Source organism: Coregonus lavaretus, assembly GCF_964263955.1.
Source record: "Coregonus lavaretus genome assembly, chromosome: 12".
NCBI classification, from domain to species: Eukaryota; Metazoa; Chordata; class Actinopteri; order Salmoniformes; family Salmonidae; genus Coregonus; species Coregonus lavaretus.
In genome coordinates this window covers 32,693,564-32,705,181 of record NC_139999.1, presented here as the reverse complement: position 1 = coordinate 32,705,181, position 11,618 = coordinate 32,693,564, and the positions used below count along the sequence as shown (strand labels likewise).

Below are 11,618 nucleotides of genomic sequence, written 5' to 3'. Positions count from 1 at the left end.
TGCGACATCTGGAGATGTCACAACTTTTATGAGTGAATGCATCCATAGTTTATGGGACAGGAAACAGACAATAGCCTTTCATGAAACCATTAGGCCAAGGCATATATGATACAGAACTAGGCTATTTCTGTAGCCTATTGTGTACAGGGGGTAGGGGACTACCATTGAACAACACCTCTGTTTTGTGGTATAGCTAATCAGTAGGATTGATGTGTTTTTCACCTGTCAAAAACGTATCTTCATTTCATTCACACAGCCTAATACAATATGCCAACTGGAAATCTCTGAGACAGAAATGACAATAGGAAAACAATCTCTTGAGTTTGGGTCAGCCTATAGGCTATATACCTCTTTCTTCAGCGTAAAGGGTCTAGCGGTATAGCGGCAAATATTTAATGAATGCATGAGGTCTTTCGCGCCATTGGCTGCTGCTGATGAGGGCGGGTAGAGCGTGCGAACCCCAGCTCGGGACTGGGAGGGAGCGAGCGAAAGTGTGACAACAAAAAAAAGAAGGAAAACGAGGGAATTGCACAGGACTCCACTTCATGCATCCGAACAAGTCTGTACTTCCAGTACTGCAGTTTCTGCCCAATTTGAGCCATCCAATCTGCCTGTGTCACAGCTAAATTAAACACAACACTGACTATCCTTTCGCGGGTCCTGGGATGCGCCACCGGACGCTTCGTAAACTTTATGCAGCATAGGAGGCTATCTGACAACGGATACATATACAGTTTGCCTATTAATTTACTAACTCGCAGAAGACGTGGAGGAAGAACAGGGAGACGGGTGGATTATTATGCTACAAGTGGAAAGGTGAGTGAGGACTTGGAAGGTTGTCAGGTGAGGTCGTTGCCGTCCGTTATGAGCTCGGATGCGGCGGCGGAGAGGCTGCAGGAAGGGGAGGAAAGGGTCCTCAAGTACCCATGCCACTGATAAAGTAAACGTGGATTTATTGGTCTAATTAATGAGAAATTTCCCTAATGGTGGTGCAGTTGTTAAAACGAAACGACGTGCCTCTCAGGCGCAAAGTTATGCAAAGGCTATCGCATCCTTTTGTAGTTAAAAGTTGCTTAAATAGATTTCATTAACCAATTGGATTAGCCTATAAAGTGTCATTACTGGCGATTTAATATAGAATCGTAACAGACCTAAATGTGTTAGCTGAAACGGTCGTGGCCGCGGGACATGCATTACGCACCGTTCTTACTCACAAAGTGCTACCGTTTCTATGGTGCATGCTTCTTTGGTTTATTCATGTCTGCTCTAGCCTAGTGGTGCTTACACACATAGAAATATATGCCTATGTCAATCAATCAACCACAAATCACCATTCTCCCTGAGGCAAAAGCACTTGAACAAGACCAGACAACTGATCAGCAGTTTACTTGTCAAATGATTTAAATTGTACATTTTAAATTTATAGTTCTGAAACCTTCACCAAGTGACTGCCTAAGTAATTGTGTTTCAATTAAAAGTAAACCCTTTATGACCACATAGTATACATTTCTCAAGGCCTTTATTTATGGCCTAGTTATCCTTGACATTATGGTCTGAAAATCCTGGCTTATGGGCCACTTCAGACCTGCAAGTCACAATAAGCTGGTTTGTGAAGTGATTAGTAATTCCTATTGGCATAAAGCCAGAGGGTGGATATCCAATAATTTGAATATTTTATCACTTGCGACCTGCACTCAAAATGACTGCTATATTGAAAAACTTAACAAACAAGACTACATAAACCATCTAAACTGGAGCGAGCATCTCGGTTATGGGTGCAATAAATCCAACCCCTTACAGATTGGATTAGTTTAGAAAAATGTGCATGAGGAAACAGATATTAAAACAAACTACTCTAAAAATCAACCTGCAATAAAGCATGCTGGGAAATATGATAATGTTGCCCCTCCCACGTCTTTTTCACTCTGAGAGAGTTAATGGAAATTAATTAAACACAGTCGAGTAACAACAACACCACGCGATTGAAAATATTTATTGAATCAAATGTTCTGTTCAGTTGTGCTGAAATGTGGGTAAGGTGACAGACATTCCTAACACTGATCTGAATAAAAGGCATGGAAAGTCACACATTTCTTTTCGTTTTAAACACTGAAGTTTAGGTTACAAACGTGTCAAATGTTTAATGGTAGGCTACTTCTATTTCTTCACAGTCTCAGACTAACTCAAATTGTAGCCTTCGGGGTAAGCATATCTCATTACCTCAGCATCCATCATCAGAATGCTGAAATCACCTGGTTCATTAGACTTGATAATCCAAAGAAGAAAAAAGCAGAGTTTGAAACACCGGGAGTAAGTGAATAGGTTGTATGCACCTGACCTGAACTCTTAGAGAAGAACCTTCTAAACAGGCATTAGTTCATGGGTCATTCCACAAAATGAGTCCCTTTGATATTTTCAAGGGAGACTCATCGAAATGATGTTGCCACGAGCAGCACTGTAGATATTGAGATGAGCATGATGCAAGACTTTGCTCTCACACAGTCACACACAGTATCTGCGCATGTGCACAGATTCGCTTCACACTGTTACAGTGTGGTAGCCAGGGAACCAAAACAGCTGAGAAGTTGAGCCTCGCGCTTTAACGCTATTAGTTTTTGCGGAAATTGACCCACTATGCTGTATTCTTTCCGCATCAATGTCATATTGCTGAGTCTACCTTTAAGTAGAAAATGTACACCAATATTGGATTTTAAAAGCCTGTTATATTAATCTGATTTTTTATAGGAATAAAGACTTGCTAATGTGCAAAATTCACAATTAAAAAAAGTATAATATATATATATTTTTTTTTTGAAGAATGCCCCTCTGTGCACTCTCTGACTTCTCTGAAGATTTTAACCCACTTAACCCCAACATTTCTTCAAGTTTCATTCTAAACCCCAAGTTATTTTGTTGCTTTGACAAAGTCATTTCTGAAGATTATTATTTATTTCATGTGATTAAAAAAAGAACATTGAACATCTAATAGTCAAATCATCATAGTGTAAAAGCAGGTGAGCTGGTTCTACTATTTTTGGCAATTTTCTGGTGTTATGTGGAGGAAAACTAAATGGGTCGAGCATAACACGTGTTACCCATATATAGACAGGCTAGACATTTTTTAACAATGTCATATATTTTTTGGTGAAGTTGGCATTCAACTGCCCCATACCTGTTGCACACAACCAGCTTTGATGTTAAAATTAGGTGAAATAAACATTTTTTCCCCCACCAAGTTATACTTCCCAAAAGGGACTCATTTCCTGGAACGACCCTCCTGTTAATTAAGAACAGGATGTTTTTGGTCAACTATCAGCCTATGTTGTTTCTACATTGATATGGTATTCTGTGACATGCAGTTACTGTATATAGTGTAGTTGCAGTGTTTGACTCAGGTGATGATGTAAGCATTGACTTTGTCTGCTTGGCGACATTAGATATTTCACACTTTGTGTAAAAGTCTTAAATATAAGATATTTCACACTCTGAACAGCTGGGCCCCTTATGTGTCTACCTATGTTGGGAACTGGTGTCACTGGCGTTTATTTCAAGAGGTTTATTTCCAAAGGTCCATCAAAATGTTTTATGATTTTGAAATATATTGTAGCCATTTTATATCAGGCTGGGGGCAATGGAGCTATAGGCAGCGGGCTCACCCCACCCTGTTAAAGTAATAGTAGGGAAAACTACAGCCAGGCCTATATGCTGGCAGAGAGTTGTTCTCAGGTGGTCTCATTTCCCCCATGCTAGTCTCTTTGATGTGCTGGAATGGAACAGTGCAGGAGTCTTAGTTGTTGGTGCTTATACTCTAAACTTTCTGCAATATCCATGTAGTGTATGTCTTGGCTGAAATTGTTGTCATCCATTCATCCATTCCTGCACATCTAAGTGACTAGTAGAATGACTATCATATTTATTCTGAATGAACTGCAACGCTAACTGGGGATCTACCTACACTCTTAGAAAAAAGGGTTCCAAAAGGGTTCTTCGGCTGTCCCCATAGGAGAACCTGGAATCAATAAGGGTTCTTCAAAGGGTTCTCCTATAGGGACAGACAAATAACCCTTTTAGGTAGATAGTACCTTTTTTTTCTAAGAGTGTAATAGCAATATTTCCCCAACAATTTCAGCCATGACAGACATGGATTTTGCAGGAAGTTAGGAGTATAGCAAAAACAGCTAAGATTCCTACACTGTTCCATTCCACCACATCAAAGAGACTAGCATGGGGGAAATGGGATGAGTCAGAAAGCACCAGTTAGTTACCACCACCACCCTGCCCCTGGCAGCAGTTTAATAATGTCAGAGGAAGCCTTAGCATCAGCCACCACATCCCATCCCACACCTGCCTGCCTGGGCTGAGCCACACTGGCCAACCTGAGAACAACTCTCTGCCAACATCCTGTAGTTTCCCCTGCTATTATCTGTCACTGGCATGCTACCATGACAAATATGGCTACCAGATCCAATGAGACAACTTTAATTTGCAGTGCAAAGCCCCTCCTCTCCCTCTGTTTGTTCCCTCATCTATCTCTTTCTTTCCCACTCCCTTTCTCCCTCCTACTTTCTCTATTTTCCTCTCTCCCATGGGCTTTCTTTCTCTCTCTTTCTCTGTCTCATTCCATCCCTTTCTGTGAGCTGTTGTGAATTAAGCGGTCCTCAGTGTCAATGGTTTCAATCGTGTGTTCCATTCCCTGGGAAAGTTCTGTCTTTGTTGTGGGTTGCTGCTTTTTCTACCTCTCAGTGCCACAGCGACTGACACTGCATAGTCCCCCCCTTCCATGAACTGTCTGGATTTCCTCCTCACCTTCTCTCAATAATCACTTTCCTCTCTCTCACTTCCTCTCAGACTTCACTTTCACCCCTCTATCCTTCTTTTTCATCCATTCATTCTCCTACTCCTCATCCATGGTTTGTTTGCTGCTCATGGCGTGCTACTTTCCTGGGCTGTGTTGTGTAGAGACCTGGGCGGTTACCAAGTGTGTCATTTGTGGAAGGAAAGACTGCTGTTGGTTACTGTCTGTTTGATGTGTTAGTCCATCTTGGTGTTTTCAGGGAGCTGATTCTCTATTGTCTTCAGGGAGCTTCAGAATAGAAATGAAGTAAAGCTGAGTTAGTATAAGGTATTTATGGAGGTTAGGGAGGTCTAGACACACAGTAGTATGGAACTGATCTGACTCATGTTTTTATGTGGGTTTAGTGTTAGATAACAAAAAACTGACTCTTAAGTGGTCGTTAATGTCTCATGGAAAATGAACAAGACAAAGGCTTTAATCTAGACAGGAAAGATTCTCTTTGTATGTTTGTCTCGGCTTCTCTCTCCTTTCTCTGTGTCTATGTGGGGAACGTGACTCATTCGTTTCTCACAGATGTTCTCACAGCGAGACAGGTAAAGATGCACCAGAGACAGGGAAACTTGTAGAGCTTAAAGAAACAAAGAAACTTAAACATTTCGTACAGTGAAAAGTCTTGATGTTTGGAGACAAGTTCATGAGGTCCCTGACACTTCATCCGCTACATCTTGTAATCCCCAGGGGCATGTTGGGAAACAGGGTTATGGACTTCTCAAAGACAATTGATCAAAATGGTGTGTCTTTGTTTGGTTTGGCTGATAAGAGAGTGTGGACATGACCGAGCTTGATGCTTTAGTGCGTTCCATGATAGTCGGAACTAGGAAACTCAGAAATGTTGGGCTTGGTAATTTGTTGAACGCGGCACGTGATTAACTACAACTAGTTAGCATGTCAGACATTTCAGAGTTCCGATTAGCATTTTAACGTGGCATTACCCTGGGGGTCACAGGTGGTTAGAGGTCACTGACTGGGTCATCTGTCCTGTTCTTGACTTCAGACATATACTGTAGGCCTATACAGTAGAGTTGCTCGTTCTTTAACGTGGCTGCCATTACAAAAAGGGACAAATGCTGTGTTACCCAATGTACAGTACACTGTACAGAACACTTACACAAAATCTCACCCATGAGTGAAATAGTAAGATAATTGACTATGACACTTCCCCCCATCCCCCTCCGCTCTGTCCCCGTGCTGATGTCACGCCAAGGGAACCTTGCTGTTACACAACAGTCCTCTCTGTCACTACGAGTTGGCCGGCTACCCCCCCAGGCGAATGGCATCTCTCACCAACTGTAACACTGCCATTTCTCAGCTGCTCTCTTGGGAGAAAGTACAGTGTGTGTTCACTGCCTCCTTACTTTCTCTCACTCTCTTCCTTTCTCCCTTTGCTACTCTTTCCCTTTCTTGTTCATTTCTTTCTATCTATCTCTCACTCAGACCCTCTCATTCTCTTCCCCCCCTGCCTCTGCCTCTCTCTCTCTCTCTCTCACACACACACACACACACACACACACACACACACACACACACACACACACACACACACACACACACACACACACACACACACACACACACACACACACACCTGCCTCTCCATCAATGACTATGTAAGGAACACAGTTCAATCAGTCAGTGGTCTATTAGGTCAGCCCAGGGCAGCAGTGTCATTGTTACCAAAGGGATGACCTTATGACCTCAGTGCTATGCTTCATACCCCAGGTGGGCTACAGTGGGTGTGGTCATACCCAGGTGTGAAAGCCGCTCCCGGAATGTGCTAATGCTGCGTTCATAACCAAGTGTGAAGGTGGTATTTACCAGTTGTGAAGTCATAAATACCAGTTGGATGCATTCACGTGCTTTGAACTCGTTTAGAAATGCAGATTGGCAAATGGTCAACAAGCTGTGTCAACCATAAACTAGATGTACAGCTATCGTGCTTGTAAACAAATTATAGTGTTCAAAAACCATATGTGATGCGGCCTACGAGAACCTGTTTGATGTCGCACCGACTTATTGCTGTGAAAAAGCCAAAATGCATTGCCATTTTGGTTGTTTTGGATAATTTAAATCCTTTACTTTATTGTAATATAACAATATTGTATGATTACTTAAGGAACATAGTTAATTTCCAAGGTTTTTTGACATTAGCTAGCATGCCCAATGTGAACACGCTATCTCAAACTTCCCTGAGAGTGTCGCAGCTAACTTGGCCCATTCAAGATAGCCTATCATGCTACAGATTAATGAAATCAGGCTGGTTTAGACACAGAATAATTAGCTAGCTAGTTAGTTAGTAATGTAGGAGTATAAAGTTGTAATTTACAATCAACAATGTTGTTATGAATACAAGTGGGTCGGATTTTCCCCAAAAAATTATTGGGGCTGCCTCTCGGGCTTCCTCCTCGGCCGGTGCCTTCCGTGTTGCCGTTGCTCCTCTCCTGCCTGGGCTTCCTTCTTCGCCCAGGGTCCTTTCCCCGCAAATATCTCCTCCCAAGACCAAATCTTCCCCACCTGTGTCCAGGGTGTTTGCTCCTGGGCACGCTGCTTGGTCCGTGTTTGGTGGGATCTTCTGTCACGCTCGTTGAAGGACGGGTCAGACCAAGGCGCAGCTTGAAATGCATACATGTTTATTTTATAAAATAAACACACGAACAAAAACAACAAAACAACGTAACATAAAGTCCTCAGGCTAAACACCATACAAGCCTATACACGGCACAAGATCCCACAACTAATGATGCAAACAGGCTACTAAAGTATGATCCCCAATCAGAGACAACGAGCGACAGCTGCCTCTGATTGGGAATCACACCCGGCCAAACATAGAAACACAATACCTACATTCTACACATAGAAAACATAACATAGAAACTAAACATGCACACCCTGACCAAACTAACAAGAGTTCTATAGGTCAGGGCGTGACAAACATGAAAAGTAAGAGGGTGGATTTGGTTTCTGTTATTGTGCAATTGTGAGTAATTACATTTTATAGGTGAGGAACCTATAAAGAGGAACTCGATTTGTCTAGGTTTTTAGAGGGGAAAGGGACACTACATTTGGAATGAATTATGTATGTTGGTTGCTGGTTGCTTAGGAGAAAAGTTCAGGAAATGGTGGTTATGTGGTTTTGAAATCATACAAGGGGAACAAACATTTCAGACTCATTATGAGTTTCTGCCCTCAGACAATTATCTAAAGTGGTTGTTTTTTCCCTGCTCCCCTATCCTATGAAAAATTTATATATTATGGACTTTTTAATGAACTGTGAAGTGACACATAGCAATTTGGGTGCAATAATAATAATAATAATAATAATAATAATAATAATAATAATAATAATAATAATATATGCCATATAGCAGACGCTTTTATCCAAAGCGACTTACAGTCATCTAAAGGATGTAACATTGTGTATGTTTCTAAATTTGTCCTGCTGTCGATTGTTGAGATACAACAAGTTCAGCCCGAGTTCTGCATACCAGTACCAGGACAAACATTTACCCCTTCATAAACAGAGTGAGCTTTACGTTAGATACTCAAATCACAACTCTAAATAAATCCCACCCTTGCTGAAGGCAGGTGTGCTTGTCTGTTTTTAGTAACTGATAGCATGAGTAGGACATTGACTCATTCATCCCGACCACAAGGCGCAGGCTGTATATCTAAAATGTGTGTGTGTGTGTGTGTGTGTACACAATATGTATGTGTGCGTGCGTGCATGTGTGTATGTGTATTGTGTATGTGCATGCGTGTGTGTGTTTTTACAGACATTTTGTAGACTACACAAAGTAATGCAGTGTCAGCTTCTAAAGGTCTCCAGTCTAATGTATTTGTTAGTGAGTCTGTCAGTTTATTTGCCTGTTAATTGGTGAGTCCCATCGTGACTTCTTTCATGTGGAAGGACTCTGTCAAAACAGCTTGACATTCAGTCTGCTTTATGGGCTAGGGTTAGTTCAGTAGTGTGACTTGCTATGCTAATGTAAACGCTTACAGATGCTGGATGTTGATTCACTATACAGACCAATACATACAGTGGCTTGCGAAAGTATTCACCCCCCTTGACATTTTTCCTATTTTGTTGCCTTACAACCTGGAATTTAAATGGATTTTTTGGGGGGTTTGTATCATTAGATTTACACAACATGCCTACCACTTTGAAGGTGCAAAATATTTTTTATTGTGAAACTAACAAGAAATAAGACAAAAAAACTGAAAACTTGAGCGTGCATAACTATTCACCCCCCCCCCCAAAGTCAATACTTTGTAGAGACACCTTTTGCAGCAATTACAGCTGCAAGCCTCTTGGAGTATGTCTCTATAAGCTTGGCACATCTAGCTACTGGGATTTTTGCCCATTCTTCAAGGCAAAACTGCTCCAGCTCCTTCAATTTGGATGGGTTCCGCTGCTGTACAGCAATCTTTAAGATTCTCAATTGGATTGAGGTCTGGGCTTTGACTAGGCCATTCCAAGACGTTTAAATGTTTCCCCTTAAACCACTCGAGTGTTGCTTTAGCAGTATGCTTAGGGTCATTGTCCTGCTGGAAGGTGAACCTCCGTCCCAGTCTGAAATCTCTGGAAGACTGAAACAGGTTTCCCTCAAGAATTTCCCTGTATTTAGCGCCATCCATCATTCCTTCAATTCTGACCAGTTTCCCAGTCCCTGCCAATGAAAAACATCCCCACAGCATGATGCTGCCACCACCATGCTTCACTGTGGGGATGGTGTTCTCGGGGTGATGAGAGGTGTTTGGTTTGCACCAGACATAGCGTTTTCCTTGATGGCGAAAAAGCTCAATTTTAGTCTCATCTGACCAGTGTACCTTCTTCCATATGTTTGGGGAGTCTCCCACATGCCTTTTGGCAATGGCTTTTTTCTGGCCACTCTTCCGTAAAGCCCAGCTCTGTGGAGTGTATGGCTTAAAGTGGTCCTATGGACTTCAGGGTTATCTTTGGTCACTTTGTTGCCTTTCTGATTAATGCCCTCCTTGCCCGGTCTGTGAGTTTTGGTGGGCGGCCCTCTCTTGGCAGGTTTGTTGTGGTGCCATATTCTTTCCATTTTTTAATAATGGATTTAATGGTGCTCTGTGGGATTTTCAAAGTTTCAGATATTTCTTTATAACCCAACCCTGATCTGTACTTCTCCACAACTTTGTCCCTGACCTGTTTGGAACGCTCCTTGGTCTTCATGGTGCCGCTTGCTTGGTGGTGCCCCTTGCTTAGTGGTGTTGCAGACTCTGGGGCCTTTCAGAACAGGTGTATATATACTGAGATCATGTGACAGATCATGTGACACTTAGATTGCACACAGGTGGACTTTATTTAACTAATTATTTGACTTCTGAAGGTAATTGGTTGCACCAGATCTGATTTAGGGGCTTCAAAGCAAAGGGGGTGAATACATATGCACACACCACTTTTCCGTTATTTATTCTGTATACTTTTTTTCAAAAAGTTATTTTTTTCATTTCACTTGGACTATTTTGTGTATGTCCAAATTTGGATAGTAGGTCTGATTATGAATGTCTACATTTGTTAAGGTATCAGAACAGAACATGGCTTTTTCCCTCTCTTAACCCAAGGCAGGTTTGAAGTGGTCCCTGTTGGTACGACTAGTTCCAAAGTAGCATCCGGTTGTTATTTGCAGTAGCTCTTCTGTTTAGGGATTGCGAAGTGAGAGGTTTCACTCTCGCCAAAATCTGCACTGCAAATTGGCCAGTGTTGCCTAGTGTTGAGTTTTCAGTGTAACATTTCTAGTGTAGATTCAGGTGTTAAATTAACTCTGTAAGTGTTAAATTAACATTCATTGGTGTAAAATAACCTCCGTGTTGGTGTTAATAACCAGTGTTAAACCAAAACCACGGCCATCATTTTCATATTTCCCAGCCTAATCTATTGCAGGTTAATTTTTAGAATTGTTTGTTTCAATATACAGTACCAGTCAAAAGTTTTCTAAAAATAGTAAACTGGAAGGCAAAAAAAGGAAGAGTGATGTAAGCTGCAAACCTGGTATTCCAACTGATTATTGGCTACTAAAGCTAATGACACCGCTGCTCCACAGAGGTTTGATAAAAAAAGAAAAAAACGTCTATCTGATAATCACACGATGCTATTTATTGACCAGCAGATGTCACTATGGTAGATCTCTGGGGATGGTCATGGTTAATCAAATATCTGGATATCCGAACAGACTTTAGTGTTTAAACACTTATGAGAGTAGGCTATTCATTTTTTGATATATTTTTTTAGGCCTATTTTAATAACGAAAAAGCTTTGTTTAAATGAAATGAAACTGTCCATGTTATATTGTTACACACAAGGATATACCATGACATTGGAAATGCTTAATTTAATAAAACAGCAAACTTTAGAATGTAGTGTTTGTACGGCACATTGAGCTACTCTGCTTCAGATGTCATGAGGCTTTGACAGTCCATTGCACACTGTAAATGTAACCTACAGTTCTGAGGACGCGCTAAGTGATTGTTTCATTTTCAAGCAAATGTTCTCTCTCATGGGCTATGGGTTGGATTTTACATGAAAAGGCATTTTACTATCATAGAGCATTTAGCCCTCTGGTCAGCTCTAACAACGGTATGCTATTTTCTCAATTTCAAGTAGTGATTAGCCTACAGGCGCGCACCAACAGAGGGTCCACAAGACCTGACACAGATCAATGCAAAAACACTCACAGACAACTTTTTGGGAAACAGAATCAGAATGAGAAATAAGAGATGGCTCTGAACAGTGATCACTAGCTAA

The 11,618-nt window shown here is 41.4% G+C and overlaps 1 protein-coding gene across 1 annotated transcript in view; it reads left to right on the top strand.

The window, feature by feature from the left end:
- Positions 1–495: 495 nt before the first annotated feature.
- The window catches only part of LOC311138810 (uncharacterized protein), a gene marked incomplete at its 3' end in the record, with an annotated part of 90,557 nt that continues 79,434 nt past the window's right edge, over positions 496–11,618 (top strand). Inside the window, exon 1 of the mRNA XM_084173623.1 lies at positions 496–816. Within this exon, the coding sequence (XP_084029749.1) occupies positions 694–816 (123 nt within the window). The 5' untranslated portion in view covers positions 496–693. The remainder of the gene's footprint in view (positions 817–11,618) is intronic.